The sequence below is a fragment of the Loxodonta africana genome, chromosome 3, assembly GCF_030014295.1.
Source record: "Loxodonta africana isolate mLoxAfr1 chromosome 3, mLoxAfr1.hap2, whole genome shotgun sequence".
In the NCBI taxonomy this organism is placed as follows: Eukaryota; Metazoa; Chordata; class Mammalia; order Proboscidea; family Elephantidae; genus Loxodonta; species Loxodonta africana.
Window position 1 is genome coordinate 23,531,582 of NC_087344.1, and position 19,354 is coordinate 23,550,935.

The following is a 19,354-nucleotide window of genomic DNA, read 5'->3' on the forward strand; positions in this document are numbered from 1 at the left end:
GGTGGACCTGCAGGCAGAGAAGGGGCGAGAAGGAGGTGGGAGCCGGAAGCCCAGACTCGGCCCCTGCTCTCGGCTGGGCCAAACCCATCTGCTCAGGCGCGGGAATGCTCGCGCGGCCCCAGCGTGGCCCTGGGTACACACACTACCCCCTCCAGTTTATGACCCCCGCGGCCGGAGACGCCCCAGCGGTATCCCGCCCCATCCTCTCCACTGAGTTCCAGGCATGCGAACAGCATGTTTCGCAGGTGTCTTGTGCATTCATTCAACAGGCATTCATTGAGCCCATACTGTATGCTGGCCTGTGTCCTAAGCGCTGGGAATACTGTCGGCAGCAAAACAAACAAACAATCTTGGTCCTGGTGGGCAAGAAACAAGATAAACAGGTAAAACCGAGTATATAAGATGATGCTAAGTGCTAAGAATGACAGTAAACCAGGAGGGGGCAGTAGAGGTGCGCGGACAGGGCAGGCCTCCTTGATTAGGTGACATGGGAACCAAGACCTGAGAAGGTGAGACAGGAAGTCATAGGATATCTGGGAAGAAGAGCATCCCAGGCAGGGGGAACAGCAAGTGCAAAGGCCTTGAGACAACTGTGCATGGAGGCTGGAGCAGAGGGAGAGTGGGTGGGAGGAGGTGGGGTGGGGGGACACTCTCACTAACTCAGTCTTCCCATCTGTTGGACAATGGACACTCCATCCTCCTGTCTCCTTCACGGCACATCCAGCCCATCAGTCGGGCCTGTTGGCTCTTTTGCTTAGACCCTGAATTCCTCCTCATCCCCCCTCTTGCCCCACTCTCCCAGCTCAAGACATCATCTGGATTTCCTTACAGCAGCCTCCTCCCAGGTCTCCCTGTTCCTGCCCCCGCCCCCCCCCCATCTGTCCTTTCCACAGCAGCCAGGGTGTGCCTGTGAATTCCTGAGTCAGGTCCCATCCTTCATCTGCTCACAGCCCTCTAAAGAGAGCCCAAGACCTCCTGTGGCCACAAGGCCCTTCACCACCAGCCTAGCCACCTCCCTGCCTTCATCTCCTTCTGCTCTCCCTCTTGCTCTACCCTCTCCAGCCACACTTGCCTCCCTGCTCTTCCTCAAACACTGCAGGCATACTCTACCTCAGGGCCTTTGCACTTGCCGGTTTCCTCAGCCTAAAACTCTTCACCAAATTTTAACATGCTGATTGTGTGAACGAGGGAGGTGTGTGACGATGAAGAAGGCAGGGGGCATGCCTGCGTGGACACCAGGGCGTGTGGGTTTGGACATGGTGGAACTCGGTGCAGGTGGGGGGATATGTGGACTTGTGGAACGTGTCACAAGTGTCACCAAGTGCACTTCCTCTTCGTATTCAGGTCTCAGCTCAAATGTTCCCCCTCAGAAGCCCTCCCTGACCACCCTGTTTAGTTGTTCTTCCTAAAACCCATTGCCATGGAGTCGATTCTGACTCATAGAGACCCTATCCTAGATCCTCCCTATTACCGTCTCTGTCTTTTATTATTTGAATTCCCTCCACCAAAATATCAAGGCTGGCCTGGGTTTTGCTCACTGTTCTGGCCCCACTGCCTAAAGCAGTGCCTGGCACACAGCGGGTGCTCAATAAATGTTTGTTGAGGGGATCGATGCACCCTCACCCTACCCGCAGTGTTCCTGCTCTTGCACCAGTAATCCTCACTCAAGGGGTATACTCATGGCCGCCCACCCCCACCCTGCAGGGTCCACACATTGCCCAAGTGCCTGGGCACACCAAGGTCTACATGCTTGCAGCCTCTCAGACATGTAAGTGCATGTCCGTGTCCACACGTGCACTTGATGACGCGCGTGACACGTTCTATATGTCCACACATCCCCCCGCCTGCACCAGGTTCCACCATGTCCAAACCCACATGCCCTGGCATCTGCACAGGCATGCGCCCTGCCTCCATCATTATGCACCTCCCTCACTGAGTACTTACTGGGTGCCAGGACCTGTTCTAGGCAGCTAGGACACAGCTGTGACCAAGACAGACAAAATCCCCGCCCTCCTGGGGCTGAAATCCTGTTGGGGGTGTGGTGGACAGCTGATGTGTAGATCAGAGGGTGATAAGTGTTTCCTTTTGGAGAAAAATAAAGCAGAGAAAGGGGAGGGAGCTGCAGACGGGGATTTCAAATAGAGGGGACAGGGAAGGCCTCGCTGAGAAGGTGACACTTGAGCAAAGACCTGAAGGAGAGGGAGAAGGGAAAACACATTCTGGGCAGAGGGAACGGCAAGTACAAAGGCCCCGAGGTGGGACAGAGAGAGCGAGGGGGAGAGCAGGGGCCGATCATGCAGGGCCTTGGGGGTGACTGGAACTCTTACTCTCATGAGGTGGAAGCCATGGAGGGTTCTCAGCTGGAAAAGGCCCGTTCACTGCTGTCCACACACTCCAAGCAGGCGGGGCAGGGTCCTCTCTTTGTCCCCAACCAGACACCAGGCTCCCCACTACAGGGATGGACTAACCTGACCCTCTGGAGCTAGAGTGCGGGTGTAACATCTGCTACCTTTCTCTCCCTCAGGGTGGGGGTGAGGAGGCCCTGGGAGCCCCCAGTCAAGCCAAGGCCAGGGTCCTCCAACAGTATCAGCCCTGCCTGCCCCCCTACCCTCTCACCTCTCAAGCCCAAGGCCCTGAGTCCAGTGAGGCTCAAACCAGGCACAGGAAGTCCGAGGAGGAGCCAAGCGTCCTCAGGGGCCTCTGAGCTGGGGAAGGGGAGAAGCCAGTGGGAGGGAAGGAAGGAAGAGGTTTGGTAACCCTTCCACCCCCTACCCCCCAGCGCCTGGGACTGGAGTTGTGATGCTCGGCCCAGGAGCCCCAACTGTAAATATTTAGTATTTCCCGCGTGAGAACCGAAGCAGAATTGCCAGACCCCCTTGCCCAGGCCACCAGAGCCTGATAACATAGGTCAGTGCACTGGACATTCCCCTCAGGCGGAGCACAGAGCGTGGGAGGCTGCAGGCCCAGCACATGGGCAGGATCCCAGCCCCAAACACCCCACACACAACACACACCCGACACAGAGCAATAGTGAACACCTGCCAATACGTATTAGGCTCTAAATTCTTTACACCTTTTATTTAACGCACACAACCTGAATCGGCTTCTATGTAGAGCCCCATTTTACAGCAGAGGAAACCGGCTCAGAGAGAGTGAGCGACTTGCCCGTGGTCACACAGCCGGAAAGGGACCACAACAGGATTCAACCCAGGTAGCTTGGTTGTAGAGCTCACACGTGTATACCACGATAGTGGTGTATGCAAACATGCACACACGTAACAGTGCAGGCACAAAGACACAGGCATACCCAGGGAGACAGGCAAACCACTGCACAGAACAGCAAAGACAGACGAGGATCCAGAGAGCCCCGAGAATCAGTATATATGTGTGTTTGTCCGGCACACCAAAAACAAAGCGGTTACTGTCAAATCACTTCCAACTCATGGCAATTCTTTGTGTGTCAGAGTAGAATTCAGCTCCATAGGGTTTTCAGTGGCTGATTTTTGGGAAGTAGATCACTAGGTCTTTCTTCCAAGATGCCTCTGGGTGGACTTAAACCACCAGCCTTTTGGTTAGCAGTGGGCTCATCAACCAGTTGCACCACTCAGGGACTTTTATCTGGCACACGGACACATGTAAAGACACAACTAGAAACAAAGACAAACTCAGGCAACAACGGTGTGTTTGAAATAGACACACATGTACCATGACTTATAGGAAAACACCCTGTGAACTGAGGGTATCTGTATCTGCATGTCAGACACACACACTCTCAGGTCCATGTGGTCACACACTGGCAAGCACAGAGACACAAAACAGGTACAAGGCGAGACCCAGACACCCGCTGGCCACAGTGTGGGTGTTTCCATTTGTGTCCCACATACTCATTCTCACAAAGGTCACATCACACAGCGACAAAAAGGCAGAAACAACCATGCAGTAATTTATCAAAAGTAGAAGCAGACTCACGTGGAGTCCCGGAACCCTGACCCAGGGTCTCCAAACTGTACGAAGACCTCACCGACAAGCAGAGCAGACACCTATTTGGGGAACAGTTCTCAACGTCCTGAAAACGTAACCAGAGTGGACTCCCGGGGCTGAAAAAGGAAATGGTTGTCCCAGATCTGAGAGAGGCTGCCAGGCTGGGCCCCTCGGCCCCCACCCTCAGCTCCCTCTGGCAGCAAAGAGAGAAGAAACCTCATAAGTCACAGAATGGGATTGACAGAAGGGAGAGTCCAAGAAGCAGAAATAGGGAGATGGGAGAGACATGGGGAGATGGAAAAGGAGACGGGGAGGCGGGGAGAGAGACGGGGCTAGACAGAGACGGAGGATAGAAATGGGGATGGAGACAGAGAGGAGAAAGATGGAAACTTATAGATGATAAAGAGGCAACTGATGGCAGAGACAAAGTTGGAGGAGAAAGAGGAGACAGGGTGGAAAGAGGGAGACAGGCGCGGGGAGGGGAGACAGATGAAGGTGGGAGAAAGAGCTGGGGGAGAGGAGACAGATGAGTGGGGAGAGAAATGTTCAGCCCAGGGAGTGGTGTCCCTTCCCCCCACCCCAAGGTTCTGGGGAAGAGGCCAGAGGCCTGGGGCCAAGACTGGGGCTCTGAGAGGAAATAGGGAGGGGGTAAATTATTCATGAAGCGCCCGCCTTGTCCCGAGTTTCCAGAAAGTGATGTGGAGTTTCCATCCCTCAGCCCGTCTGCAGACAGGGTCCCCGCGGAGAGCAGCTGGCCCTCAGGAGCTGGGGCCTGAATGAGTAACTGCCACAGGCTCTACCCCTTTCTGTGGTTGCTACCAAGGTGCCTGGCGCCAGCGTGCGGGTGCATACATTGTCTTAATTCGCGGATCGGGGAGGAATTGATCATCCTCACTTTAGGATACTTTAGGAGCCTCGGAATAGAGAAAGTTATCAAAATCACACAGCTGGTAGAAATGGGCCGAGAAGGTATTCGAACCTGAGGTTCCATTTCTCCGAAGCCCGCGCTGGGTCCCTAAGCTGTGCAACCCCGCCCCGGTTTCCTTGGAAACAGGCTCCCTATGTCTCCATAGCAATGCTCCCCCCCGCCCCGCGATCTCCGTGGCCTCCTAGTGCGCAGCCCCGCCAGTTGACGTCACCAGAAGTGCCGCTTATGGGATCTCTCACTTGCGCCGGAAGTGAGCGGCTCGGCGCCGGAAGCGGCCGTCAGAGGCGGCCTCGTGGAGGAGACGGCGGTATGGGGCAGCCGAAGCGGGTAAGGCACCCCGGATTGGGAGGCAGGGAGCTCGGCCGGGTTCCTCGCAGAGGCTGCGGTGCTTACCCCTCGTCTCTCGCCCCTGCAGTCCCGGCACCAGAAGCGTGCGCGCGCCCAGGCGCAGCTCCACAACCTCGAGGCCTATGCCGCACAGCCGCACTCGTTCGTGTTCACTCGGGGTCGCGCTGGTCGCGGCGTCCGGCAGCTCAGTCTGGACGTGCGGAGGGTCATGGAGCCGCTCACCGCCACCCGCCTGCAGGTCGGCATCATCCAGCCCCCCTCTACCCACCCTAGGTCCCATTTTCCCGGCTGCTGGCCAGGTGTCCGCCACGGAACCGCGCAAGTCCTCAGTTTTCCCAGGAGGAGAAAGGGCCTTTTCTGGGGACCATCGTCCCTGCCTTGCGGAGCTTTGTGGGGATGCAGTGAAGGCCACCGGATGAACGCACCTAGCTTGGGGCTTGAGTGTGCGCCTAAGCCATGTGCTTAGTAGTGTACTCTGGAGTTGGCAAGGCCAGGTTGGGCACTTGGCTGCTCTCAAAGTTCTAGAACAAGTTACTTAACACCACTGGGTCTCAGTCGGCATATCTGTTAAAAAAGGGGGTGTATAGTAAGCAGGTGCAGAACTGGTACTAGAATTCAGGTCAGATTGGCTCTAGGGGCCAAGAGCATTCCTCTAGGCTTGTTGGAAGACTTCGATGGAAGAAATGGCTGAACATGACTCTCAGTCTGAGCTTCAACTTGTTGTTTATTAGGGATAACACTGATTGTTCACTTTCCTCTTTAAATTTCAGGTACGGAAGAAGAACTCGCTGAAGGACTGTATTGCAGTGGCTGGGCCCCTGGGGGTCACACACTTCCTGATCTTAAGCAAAACAGAGACCAACATCTACTTTGTGAGTGGACTCCCACACCCCAAACCTCATCCAGGCTCCCCACGTCCCCAGCTCTCATGATGAACCCATTTGCCTCTGAGCAGCCATGATTTTGGCTTCAAAGTAAACGCTCTGAAGAGATGGGGCAGAGGTTTCTATTTCTCCCACTCCGTAGCGGGACATCCCCACCCTCACGGGTTCCTCTCTTTTGCAGAAGCTGATGCGCCTCCCAGGAGGCCCTACCTTGACCTTCAGAATCAACAAGGTGAAGGGCGGAGGTGGTATGAGGGCTGTGTTGGGTAGGAGCTGAGCTTGGGGGCAGGGGGGCCCAGCCACATGTGGTTGGCACTCACCACCACTTGCCCTGCCCTTCAGTACACCCTGGTGCGTGATGTGGTCTCCTCGCTGCGCCGGCACCGCATGCATGAGCAGCAGTTTGCCCACCCGCCCCTCTTGGTGCTCAACAGCTTCGGCCCTCATGGCATGCACGTGAAGCTCATGGCCACCATGTTCCAGAACCTGTTCCCTTCCATCAATGTGCACAAGGTGGGCTGGGTCTGGCATGATGGCAGCTGTGGGTGGATGGGGTGGGCAGCAGACACCACAGGCCCTTGGATTATTGCTTGGGCCTTACTTCCCAGCACTGTGGCTGAAAGTGCACACACCAGGATCCACTGAGTCTTGAGATCAAATCCTGCCCGTGTGTTTTATAACACTGGGCAAGAGGCTCCCCGGGGAGCCCACCTCATTTGGCAGGTGGAAAATAGCGCTAATGATGTTTTATGTCCTCTGTGCATGTTGAGCGCTGGTCTGTTTAGTGTGGTGTATGTTGTCGCTGCCTTGTATTATAGAGAGAAACTGAGGTTGAGTGAGACGAAGTTGATAGTTAGAGTTTAGATGCTGGGCCTCAGAGAGTCTAGTGTGGTCAGCCTCAGTGGGCCCAGATTTCATCCAGTGACCCAGGTGGTCAGTGTACACCATTCGCAGCCCCACCAACCCCCATGGTGCTAGTAGCGCCCACCTTCCCACCAGCCTACTGGAGTGTGTGACGAGGTGGGGCCTGCCTGGCCAGGGCTGGTCATGGACTCAGCACACATGAGGCTCATGGGCAGTTCAGGTGGCACCATGCTCTCCTTCTCCTTCCAGGTAAACTTGAACACCATCAAGCGCTGCCTTCTCATCAGCTACAACCCTGACTCCCAGGAGCTGGATTTCCGCCATTAGTGAGTGCTCTGCAGGGGGAGCTGGGAGGGGACTCAGGGCCTTCAAGTATGATTAATGACAACACTGCTGCTGAGACTTTGTAATTGCCTGGTTTCAAAGTAAACGCCCTGATGCCTGTGGAAGGGATAAGCAGCTCTGATCTCCAATCTCATGACTCCTGATACTCTTCTCTGCACACTCCGGCCCCTACAGTAGCATCAAAGTTGTTCCTGTGGGCGCAAGTCGCGGGATGAAGAAGCTTCTCCAGGAGAAGTTCCCCAACATGAGCCGTCTGCAGGACATCAGTGAGCTGCTAGCCACGTGAGGAGGGCACAGGGTAGGGGGGACCACAGTCCAGGGGACCCCAGAGCTGTCCTGGGTGCCAGGGGTTCCCCGCTGAGTCCCGTGCATCCCTTGCACAGGGGCGCAGGGCTGTCAGAGAGTGAGGCAGAGCCCGATGGTGAGCACAACATTACGGAGCTGCCCCAGGCTGTTGCTGGGCGTGGCAACATGCGGGCCCAGCAGAGCGCTGTGAGGCTTACTGAGGTGAGGCCCAGCCCAGGTGGGCACAAAGGTGAAGGTGATTTCTTATAACAACCTCAAGGAAGCACTGACATTGCCTCCACGTCCCCTAGATTGGTCCGCGGATGACCCTGCAGCTCATCAAGATCCAGGAGGGCGTCGGGGAAGGGAGTGTGCTGTTCCACAGTTTCGGTGAGGGTGGGGCGGGGTTATTGGGGAGCACCTAAGGCCGTTAAAAGGGAGTCAGTGGAAAGCCCAGTAGACATTTGGATCTTGGCGAACCATTTTCTTCCTGCTCAGTGCACAAGACAGAGGAGGAGCTGCAGGCCATCCTGGCAGCCAAGGAGGAGAGGCTGCGGCTGAAGGCCCAGAGGCAGGACCAGCAGGCCCACAACGTGCAGCGCAAGCGGGAGCAGCGAGAGGCCCATAAGTGTGTAGGGGGCAGCGCAGGGTGAGACAGGGCCCCAGGTGCACGCTGCCACACTGAGGGACACCCCCATCCTCCAGGAAGAAGAGCCTGGCGGGCATGAAGAGGATGCGGGCAGAGGCTGATGGGGACAGTGATGCCGAGGACCCGGGGGCCCCGCCGGAGGCAGAGCCTGAGGGAGAGGAAGATGAAGCTGAGTATTTCCGCCAGGCGGTGGGCGAGGAGCCTGACGAAGGTGCGTGACGGGTCAGTGCAGCAGGGCACTGAGGGTGTGTGACCCTGGACGCTGGGGCGCTGACCTGTCTCTTCTTGCAGACATGTTCCCTGTGCTGACCAAGCAGAGACGGCCCACCAGGCCTCCACACAAGAAGCAGCGGGTGAAGGATCGGAGGCCAGACCGAGACAAGGATCAGAGGCCTCCAAAGCCCAAGGTCCGGTCCCGAGGAGCCCAGACCAAGCTGGGACCCAGAGGGGCTGCTCAGGGCCGTGTGCAGCGCCAGGCCCAACTGCCTAAGGCAGTAGCATGAGCCTCAGCCCCAGCAGGGCCAACAGAATGTCCCAGATTGGGGCTGAGAGATGCTGCCCTCGGGCTCTTGTGGGGCTCCAGGTGTGGCCTTTTGATTTCCTTTTATAAAGGAGCTGTTTGCCTAACTCCACAATAAATGACCAGTGTTCCTATGAGTCTGTGTGAGGAGTTGGGGGGAGTCTGGAACCCTCCAGTATAGAGCCCACAGAGGCTTGGGGCAGCAGCACCTGAGAGGCTGACTGGTTTCTGCTCCCAAGTCCAGAGGTATTAAGAGCTCATTTCACAGATAACGGCAGGAGCCACGGGCAAAGATTTGACCCAGTCTGTGTTCCTCCCCAGACGGGGTGACTTAGGCAGTCAGGCAGCCCAGCAATGAGGAAGGGAGGCAGGCGGAGGCGGTGCCCCAACCAGCCCTGCAGGCTGAGGGTGGGGCTGCTGGAAAGGGAGGGCCCAGCCTTGGTCCTGGTAACTCAGAGGAACTGGGGACAGCGTGGGGAGCAGACTGACCGGGTGCACACCATGGCGGCCAGCACAGGTGAGGCACACAGTGCAGTTGAGCCAGGAACATAACCATCTGCCCCTGTGGTGGGGCTGGCAGCTCCCAGGAGGCAGCGTTGCAACAGGAGATGGATTGTGCAAACATCTAGATGGCCACCTAGAGCCCCACAGCCAAGTGACAAGGTCAGCGGGGCAGAGGGCCAGTTTAGAGGGGCTGTGTGTGTCAAAGAATGGAGTACATGAGAGCAGAACACTCCAGGGTTTAAGCTCTGCCACGCTTCGGTGTCCCAGTCCCTGTCCTGGGAACTGGCAGCATGGGGTAGTGGGGAGCCCCCTTCCTTTGTGGAATGCTGTTCTGGCGGAGGAATTGGGTGAGAAAACAAATATGGGTTTTCCTCGTAATGACCAGATGGGAAAATGGAGTGGGGAAGGGGTACTGGAGGCTGCCAGAGGTGCAGTTACAACATTACAGTGGTCAGAATCGGTCTCTTCCAGATGGGACCAGAGACCAGGAGGTGAGGTGGGTGGTAGAGGGAAGAGCCAGTACAAAGGCCCTAAGGAGGAGATAGCTTAAGGAACCGCCAGGAACTAGTTTGGCTGCAGGGAGTGATGCAGGGTACAGCGGGAAAATGAGAGGAAGTGGGGGAGGGAAGCTTGGCTCAGAGCTTGTCGCTATGCCACTGACTGGCTTTTGCTGAGACAGCCATGAAGATCTGAACAGGAAGGGGCCAGCATCTGACTCAAATGCTTGCAGGCAGACAGTGGGGGATGTGAGCATGGAGGCTGGAAGCGGGGGTCCAGCACGGAGGGCCGGCACCAGCCCCTGGGAGATGAAGGGGCCTGGGCCAGATTCTTAACAGAGCCAGGAGGACTTAGACTGTGAGGACAGCAGTTGTAGGGCGATCTCTGATCGCTGGGCTAGGTTGGCACCTCTGGGCTCCCATTACGCCATCCCAGGCTTGCCAGGTCACTGCCAAGGTGACATCCTTCCCACGAGCACGGCGACTCCCCCAGTTTGCCCCAGCTGGCTCTTCAGGGTGCAGAACCCAAATGGAGCCTCGATGGCATCAGCTGAGCAAGTCTCTGGCTTGGGACTTCTGACCTCTCAGGGCCTGGGTTTCTGGATGTTAAAAAGGACAGAGGCTGGTGCCCCCTCCAGGCCATAGTAAGCATTCAGCAAGATGCAGGTAAGGGGCCCTTAACACGCCCCAGGGCTCAGTAGGTACACAATGATGGACTGGTGCCCCCCCGCAGATGTGGGGCTGAGGGCAGCCAGGGCCACATGGAGACAGGGAAGCGCTCACTTGGCAACACCCTGTGCCCACAGGTGCCCCACTCTGCCCAGACAATTTCTCAGCAGCTGCAGAACAGGTCCTCAACAGTGTGCAAGAGAACTTCCTGTGGCCAGTGTTGGTGGCTGAGTTCCTGGTGGCCATGACGGGCAACAGCCTGGCCCTGTACCGCTTCAGCACACAGGAGCAGCGCCCCTGGCACCCAGCCGTGGTATTCTCAGCCCAGTTGGCAATCAGCGACTTGTTGCATGCCCTGACCCTGCCCCCACTGGCTGCCTACTTTTACCCACCCAAGCGCTGGCAGTACGGGGAGGCCGCGTGCCGCCTGGAGCGCTTCCTCTTTATCTGCAATATGCAGGGCAGCATTATCTTCATCACCTGCATCAGCCTCAACCGCTACCTGGGGGTCGTCCACCCCTTCTTCACCCGTAGTCACCTTCGGCCCAAACACGCCTGGGCCGTCAGTGCCGCTGGCTGGGCCCTGGCAGCCCTGCTTGCTGCACCCACGCTCAGCTTCTCCCACATCAAGGGGAATTACACTAAGGACAGGCTGGAGGACTATGTCAAGTGCCTGGGGACAGCAGAGATCAATCGGCTGGAGAGCTACAGGGTCTACAGCCTGGTGCTGGCAAGCCTGGGCTGTGGCCTGCCGCTGCTGCTCACCCTGGCAGCCTACAGTGCGTTGGGCCGGGCTGTGCTGCACAGCCACAGCATGAAAGCCTCTGAGAAGCTGCAGGTGGCAGTGCTGGTGGCCAGTGGCGTGGCCCTCTACGCCAGTTCCTATGCACCCTACCACGTCATGCGGGTGCTCAACGTGTACGCCCGGCAGCGCTGGAACGCCCAATGCCCAAACTTTGCAAATGAGGCCCAGGCAAAGGCGGCACTGGACCAGAGGGCCTACATGGGCTACCAGGTCATGAGGGGCCTCATGCCCCTGGCCATCTGCATCCACCCGCTGCTCTACATGGCCGTGGTGCCCAGCCTGGGCTGCTGCTGCCAACGCTGCCCTGGCTGCAAAGAGGACAGGGAATCAGGGGTCCCTGAGAGCCTCAGCCAAGCCCTGCCACTCGATGTCACAGCCACCCCCAAGACCTCGGAGCCCTGGTCCTCTGAGCCAACCCGATGACCTGGCCTATCTCGAGCCGCCGCCTCACTGCAAGGTGCTGGGACTCGGCAGCTGAAAGAGGACCGAGAGCACAGCAGAGCCCGGGCTGCTACTTCCCCCAAACAAAGACCTGTGGTCAGGCACGTGGTACTGGCTAGAGCCGAGGCCAGAGCAGCTGGTTTCCTGCTCAGCCCTCAGCACAGGCCCTGGGTAGAGAGCAAATGGGTGCTGCGGGGGGCTGGCTGCACCCACTGCGAGAAGGAGGGGGCTGACCCTACCCACTGTGAGGGGCAGGCCCAGCAACCATAGGGTGTGGAAAGTGAAAATAAATGGAGCATGTGAAGGGTGATATAAGCCTTTTTTTATTGCTCCTGGAGTCCTGCTCTTGAAAGCCACCTCCTGTTGCTGGGTGTCCTGAGGCCAGGGCTTGAGCAGCAGCCATGGTGGCAGCTGGCTTAGTTGGTGGATGGCCTAGAAAGGGAGAGAAGAGGTGGTTAAGGAGGGCAAGTGTGGGGGCTGTGGACCCCCAAAGGAATCCCAAGATCCATCACACAGACTGGTGTTGGGGCGTGGGGCAGTAGGGACAGGCACAGTGCAGGAGCCAGACTGACGGGTTACAAGCCTGGCCTGGCCCTGGGCTGACCACCTCGTGCCTTGTGCCCCTCTGTAAAATCAAAAGGCCGACAAACAGGCCATGCCAATAATGAAGTCAGAGCAGGACCCATTACTGTGACAAAGTTGGGGTGAGAGAATGGGGAAGGTAGGTCAGGCAGGGGCCTTACTTGGCCCACTCAACGTTGAGGATGAGGTGGTCGTATCCAAAGCCGGACACCCCAGCAATAGCGCGGGCAGCATCCTCGCGGCGGTGGAAGCTGATGAAGGCAAAGCCCTGGGGGAGAGAACAAAGTCAGGCATGCTCAGGGCTGAGCTGAGACAGATGACCCCGCCGCCCACCCCCATGGCCACCAGCCCACCTTGGACTGGCCGGTGGTCTTGTCCTTCGCCAGGTAGATGCGGGAGATGGAGCCAAAGGGCCGGAAGAGTTCCTGCAGGTCGGTCTCCCGTGTGTCCTCAGACAGGTTGGTGACGCGGATGGTGGCATTGTCATCGGCTAGGCAGGCAAGGAGAGGCAGCTCTCAGGGGAAAGCCACACCCGGCCCCACACACAGGATAATTACAGGGTGAGAGGAGATGCCCGCCCAGCCGGCGTCAGGTGCCCCCTCACTCACCTCTGCGGTTGGGCTGCATGGACTCCCCACGGCGGCTGGCCCCATCCCGTAGGCTTGGCGGCACGTATTTCCCTGTCTTGCTCTGGGTGGCCTGCACAGGCTCCAGCTCTGGAGATCAAAACCACGGTCAGGGGAAGGCCCCACCCTGGCGCAGAAGGAGGGACAGACCTGCCCAGGGTGCTGGCAGCTCAGGCCCTGACCCAGCTCAGGCACTGCTTGCCAAGCCATAAACATCCGGACTGGTCCCTCTGAGGCCCAGAGCTGCAGCTGCCATGATGACACCAAGGCCACATCCAGGAAGCAGAGACCATTTAAGCATCCTGCCAGCAACACTGACAGAGCAAGAACCCACAGGGGCAGGCACGGTCCGAGGTGCCCAGTGTCACACACCTCAGAGGCCCTATACACATGGCAGGTGAGTGTACCTCACACCTAAGTCCCGATAAAGAGCTGTCCGGACACAAGGTCACCATCGGCAAATCATGCCACAGACACACTGAAGGACACATACTGCAGATACACGTGAGTGCACACATGCACACACACACGCACACATACATCTGGTAGACAGACACAGACACAATCAGGTCAGCACAGGCGTTAAGTTGCCAGCAGAACCAGAGTTGGCAAGTCTCACACATGCAGGAGACAACCACCTGGTGTGGTTACAAACACACGCACGGGCGTGCATATTAAGAGCACGCACACTCTCTGGGGTCTTCAACGCTAGCAAGCGGCCATCTAAGATGCATCAATTGGTCTCAATCCACCTGGACCAAAGGAGCACGAAGAACACCAAAGACACAAGGTAATTACAAGCCCAAGAGACAGAAAGGGCCACATAAACCAGAGACTACATCAGCCTGAGACCAGAAGAACTTGATGGTGCCCAGCTGTAACTGGTGACTGCCCTGGCAGGGAACACAACAGAGAACCCGAGGGAGCAGGGGAGCAGTGGGATGTAGACCTCAAATTCTCATGAAAAGACCAGACTTAATGGTCTGACTGAGACTAGAAAGACCTCAGAGGTCATGGTCCCCAGACCTTCCGTTAGCCCAAGACAGGAACCATTCCCAAAGCCAACTCCTCAGACAGGAATTGGACTGGACTATAGGATAGAAAACAATACTGGTGAGGACTGAACTTCTTGAATGAAGTAGACACATGTGACTATGTGGGCAGCTCCTGTCTGGAGGAGAGATGAGAAGGCAGAGGGGGACAGAAGCTGGCTGAATGGACACGGAAATAGAGGGTGGAGAGAAGCAGTGTGCTGTCTCATTAGGGGAAGAGCAACTAGGAGTATATAGCAAGGTGTACGTAAATTTTTGTATGAGAGACTGACCTGATTTGTAAACTTTCACTTAAAAGCACAATAAAAATTTAAAAAAGGAAAAAAACAAACAAAAAAAAGAGCATGCACACTCACACCCTCTACCAAGGAGAGACAAGCACCCATCCTTGGCACTCACAGCACCCATCTGATCAGCCTCGCACACTCACACCCCACCCCCTGCACAAACACCACCTGTGGCCACTGCCTTGTGGTGCCGACACTGTCACGTGACAACAGTGAGGGGACAGCTGATGGTCAGACAGCAAGTGATGGCCCAGCCTCCCCTCATCCCGGCCTGCCAGCCGCATCCCCAGCCCCAGCACCTCCAGGCAGCTTCTCCTTCTCGCCAGTGGACAGGCCCAGCTGCTCGGCCAGCTCCTTCTGCATGGGCCCCAGTGTGTCCTTGTAGGGGCAGCGGGTGGTCCAGTGGTCACCCTTGCAGATGCGGCAGGACACGATCTTCTGGCCCTTTAGCTTGTTCATTGGGTCCTCCTCCTCCTGGCAGTTCAGGTCCTGGCAGGGGTAGAGGGAGACAACTCAGAGGGTGGCTATCATACCCCTGCCACCACCACTCTGTGCACCAGCCCCATTCTGTTGCCCACTTACCTCTTTGCTGGTGATGAACGTCATGGAGACGTCGTCGCTGACTGTGGTGGTAGCCACATTGGGCCCTGGTGGGTCAAACTCTGAGTTCCCAAACTTCTTCCAGTTCTGGGCTCAGGGCAGGATGGGAGACAGGTCAGCGGTCCTACACTGGCAGCCAGCCCTAGAACACCTACCCCCAGGGAATCTGGGCCTTGAACCCCCCATTCTCCATCCCCCCAAGTGCCCTCCCCATGGCAATAACAACAGTTCCTATTTCCTGAGTGCATGCCAGCCCCTGGCGTCACACTAGCTCCAGGAGGCAGGCGCAGCTCTCAGCCCCATGTTCCAGACGATAAAAACAGAAGCTCCGACTGGGAAAGAGCTGCAGAGCGGACAAGTCCTGCTGGGGCCTGGGTGGGCTGGTGGACTTCAAACTCGCTCATGCTGGGGAGCGGCAGCACTCAAAAATGGTTCAGAGCAGGGGGGAAGGGGCCAGGTGTCACCCAGGCCACGAGGGGCCTTGAGCTAGTTAACCTGAGCCTTAGCTTCCTGCCCTATAAATTGGGGACCACAAATGGTTGCTATGGGGACCAAAGAAAAAAAATACTCCCCGGAAGATGAAGAAAACTAAAGACACAAGGGAAAAATTAGTCCAAAGGACTAATGGACCACATCTACCAGAGCCTCCACTAGACTGAGTCCAGTACAACTAGATGGTGTCCAGCTACCATCACTGATTGCTCTGACAGGGATCACAATAGAGGGTGCTGGAGAGAGCTGGAGAAAAATGTAGAACAAAATTCTAACTCATAAAAAAGGCCAGACTTACTGGCCTGATACAGGCTGAAGAAACTCTGAGAGTATGGCCCCCAGATACCTATTTAGCTCAGTAATGAAGTCATTTCCAAGGTTCACCCCTTCAGCCAAAGATGAGGCAGGCCCATAAAACAAAACAAGACTAAAGGGGCACAACAGCCCAGGGGCAAGGACTAGAAGACAGGAGGGGACAGGAAAGCTGGTAATAGGGAACCTAAGGTTGAGAAGGGAGAGTGTTGACATATCATGACATTGTTAACTAATGTCATAAAACAATATGTGTACTATTTAATGAAAAACTAGTTAGGTCTGTAAACCTTCACCTAAAATTAAAAAAAAAAAATTCTTTCTGAATGAAAAACTATCTTGAGCTGTAAAATTTTACCTGAAGCACAATAAAAAAAGAAAAAGAAAAAAATGCTCCCTGCAAAGCACTTGGCATAGAGTCTAACACAGAGAAAGTGCTCAGAAAATCGTATTTATTGTTATCACTTCTTCCAGAAGCACTTTGCCTAGTAAACAGGAGATGCTTTGACCACCTCAGAGAACGGCTTGGCTCTTTTCCTCCAGGTAGACAAGCCAAAAGGAATAAAAATCTAACCACACCCCCTCCTGCTCCCTGGACTTTTCAAGGCCCCAAGTGAGTGCAAACACTCCTAGGCCTCAGTTCTGCTTCAGTAAAAACAATTAAACCCCACCACAGGAAGCAAAGGCACTGGGAAAAAGGTCTCCCAGTCCCTCTGGATCAGGCCTGACGTAGCTCCAAAGACGGGGAGGAGGGTCTCACCTTCCTCCTCGCGACAGCCTTTGAGGCCTTCCGGGTCTCAATCCTGAAGGTGCGTACAATCTGTGGACAGCAAGGTAGAGGGCTGGGTTTCTTGTGTCCCAAGGCTCCTGGGGCCAGAGGATCTTCCTCACCAACCCTGTCCCCATACACCACCTTATCCCAGTCCATGTCCCCAACCACTAGGGCACCCAACCCCTCCCCCAGCCTCACCTTCAACTTCTTGCCATCCTCATCTATCTTGTACTCAGTCACTGTCTTGATGTTTCCATTAATGACCTCCTTAGGAGGCGGCAGTGGAGCTGGGAGAGAGGAGGAGTGGTGAGGGGAGCCAAGCCCTGGGAAACGGAGACCAGGATGGGCAGGGAGTTCTGAAGGGATTCAGTCCAGTAACAGAGTGAAGGTCATCACTCACCTCCTGGCAGAAGCTCAGGCTCTGGGCTGGTGTCACCAGTGGCCAGAGGGATCCCCTTGAGGAGCTCGCTGGTGACGCATTTGTCTGTGAGAGTGTGTAGGGAGGAGGGATCAGTTAGAAGGGTCGAAGCCCCAAGATGAGATGGAAGGGCCTTTGGGATGATACCCATAGCAGGAGCTGAGGAGAGCAGAAAACTGGGCAAGAAGCACCTTAGGGCAGTCGTGCAGGTGCCAGTTGTGTTAACCTCGGGAAGTGGCAGGAAGTAAAGATCCCTGGGCCGGAGTAGAGTCCAGCAACTAAGCCCTACGACCCTGGCATGAAGGTGGAGGCAGGCCAGAAAGACCCCCACGAGCTAGTACAAAGGCTCAGGGGACTGGGTGTGGAGCATGGGAGCAGCTGTGAAGACGCGTGGGCAGTGGCATGGGAGGACGGGGGACTAGCCACAGTGAACACCAGAAGGTGGCAGGAGGCTGGCCTCGATCAGGACGGCGCGGGAGTAGGGGTGGGTCGTGATGCGGAACGTGGGGTCCGACCGCGGTGACACGGGGGCGGAGGGGAGAGGACTGGAGCAGAAGGTAGTGATCGGGCTGGGGGCTGGCAGCGGTAACAGGGCGAGCCGGGTAACAGTACTCACCGTCCTCTCCCTCCTCTTCCACCTGATCGGCCCAGCTGGGCTTCGAACTGCGGGAACAAGTTTACGGGGGAAGAGTGGGGTCGGCGATGTCGGTCCCCGACGCCTCGGCGCATCCAACCCCCATGAAACTCCCCAGAACCTCCAAGCTGTCCCTCTTGGTCCCCATCCGCGAGCCCCAGACTCACTCAAACTCTCCGGTCGGCATTTCAAACCCTTATCCACGCAGGCCGAACCCGGGCCAGAGAGCGGAAGTGGAAGGAGAACAAGACTTCCGGTTCCGCCGCCTAGAGCAACCCTGCCGCTTCTCCCACAGCGCCTCCTGCGGAAGGAGGCGGAGACGCCGACTGCATGAGCCCCTGGACGGTGGTACCTAGCAGGAGCCAGGCTGGGGCAAAGGCTCATCTCTGGGCTTATCTCATTTACCTGTTAATACAATGAAAAATTTAAATAATAACAACAAAAAAAACATTCATTTAACGTTTACTGTGGGTCAAGCACCGTGAGTAAGAAATTATCATTTCTATTTTGTTGCTGAAAAAAAACAAGGCTTAGAATGGTGAGAGGGCCTTTGCCTTGGACATTCCCTTTGCTTGCGCTGTTCTTCCTTGTCTGGGGAGGGTTTTCCTAACTGGGGTGATTAGGTTTCCTCAACCACTCTTCCTTATTTTCTGTGTAGCAGTCTTAGCTCTCTGATATAATCAGTTTATTTACTTGCTTATCCCTCTAGAACGTGTCTTCTCAACGAAGAAATAGCACCCCCAAGGAGATGAAAATTTGACTCAGGAGTAAAAAGCCTTAGAAATCAAAATGGTTTGTGGCCATATACGGTCTCTATAAGTCGGAATCGACTCGATGGCAATGGGTTTTAAACCCAACTCTACCAGGCAAAATCTTATTCCTAAGTAATTTCTATCGTTGTTAGGTGCCCTTGAGTAGGTTCGGACCTATAGAAACCCTGTGCCATCCTTACAATAGCTTGAGCCCATTGTTGCAGCCACTGTGTCAATCCATCTCGTTGAGGGGCTTCCTTTTTTTTTTTTTGCTGACCTTCTATTTTATCCCTCATTTCTATCATTAGGGATAACTTCAATGTCATTTAAATTGGAAATGATTTAATTAATTGATTTTAATTAAATTTTAAAATAATTTAACTTTTTTCCATAGTGGATGATAAAGAAAAAAAGGTCAAGAAATGCTGCTCTAGAATTTCATCTACAAAAGTAGACGTTTCCTTGCTTTGTCCCCCTCTGGCTCCCTGCACCCACCCACAAGGTGTCTGCACATAGTAAGTGCTCTATAATAGGGATTGGGGAACAGGTGGAAACCCAGTCTTAAAGGCCTTCCCAAACTAAGGAGTTTGGGCTTTTTATCCTGTGGGCTGTGGGGTATGGGTGAAGTCAAACTGAGTGCCAGCCCAATGTGAACAAATTTTCTTGTGAGAAAGATTATGCTGGAAGCCTGTGGAGGGTGGATTGGGAGGAAACAAATTATCAGAAGACGAGGGAGGAGGCTGGGAAAGTGAGTCAAAGAAAGAGGGGTGTGTGGGTCCAGCCCTTCAGGAGGGTGATCTGGCCATATGGATGAAGATATAAAGTTTGTACAAAGGGCCAATAAACACTTGTAGAAACTTACTCAAATTTACTCCAAGAAATGCAAAATCCAAACAACCCAGGAGATGGGCAAAACTTTTTAAATGAGATATTATGCAGTGGTGGTAAAGGAAACAGACACTCACACACAATTGGCGGTGGGGATGAAAATATGCAAGCTCTTTGGAGTGCATACGTCTGTCCATCCACATGACGACATCTCTCAAAACTTAAAAAGGCACATATGCATTTTCCTTTCAGCCAGTTAATAATTCAACTCATGAGTAA

The 19,354-nt window shown here is 55.4% G+C and overlaps 2 protein-coding genes and 2 non-coding genes across 5 annotated transcripts; 3 read left to right on the forward strand and 1 right to left on the reverse strand.

Moving 5' to 3' along the window:
* The first annotated feature begins 5,147 nt into the window (after positions 1-5,147).
* Positions 5,148-12,031, forward strand: P2RY11 (purinergic receptor P2Y11). Its single transcript, XM_064279892.1, has 14 exons — positions 5,148-5,236; positions 5,325-5,495; positions 6,028-6,129; positions 6,323-6,373; positions 6,484-6,654; positions 7,255-7,331; positions 7,525-7,632; positions 7,734-7,857; positions 7,947-8,025; positions 8,134-8,263; positions 8,341-8,495; positions 8,576-8,784; positions 9,135-9,321; positions 10,612-12,031. The coding sequence occupies exons 1-14, from the start codon at positions 5,219-5,221 to the stop codon at positions 11,700-11,702; spliced, it is 2,673 nt and encodes an 890-aa protein (XP_064135962.1). The 5' UTR covers positions 5,148-5,218; the 3' UTR covers positions 11,703-12,031.
* On the forward strand, positions 6,174-6,260 carry LOC111751525 (small nucleolar RNA SNORD105). The gene has a single exon (XR_002786639.1). It is a non-coding gene; the product is annotated as a small nucleolar RNA SNORD105 (small nucleolar RNA).
* LOC111751528 (small nucleolar RNA U105B) lies at positions 7,374-7,452 on the forward strand. The gene has a single exon (XR_002786642.1). It is a non-coding gene; the product is annotated as a small nucleolar RNA U105B (small nucleolar RNA).
* EIF3G (eukaryotic translation initiation factor 3 subunit G) lies at positions 12,026-17,764 on the reverse strand. 2 transcript variants are annotated; one of them, XM_064280623.1, is made up of 11 exons: positions 17,663-17,764; positions 17,478-17,524; positions 16,844-16,927; positions 16,642-16,766; positions 16,432-16,491; positions 14,850-14,954; positions 14,567-14,756; positions 12,911-13,018; positions 12,656-12,792; positions 12,464-12,570; positions 12,026-12,152 (listed from the first exon to the last, which is right to left on the reverse strand). In XM_064280623.1, exons 1-11 carry the CDS (start codon positions 17,680-17,682, stop codon positions 12,137-12,139), a joined length of 999 nt encoding a protein of 332 aa, XP_064136693.1. In that variant the 5' UTR covers positions 17,683-17,764; the 3' UTR covers positions 12,026-12,136. The 2 variants fall into 2 exon arrangements, with proteins under 2 accessions (XP_064136693.1, XP_064136694.1); XM_064280624.1 differs by having other exon boundaries at positions 16,642-16,730; positions 17,663-17,760.
* Between the last annotated feature and the right edge of the window lie 1,590 nt (positions 17,765-19,354).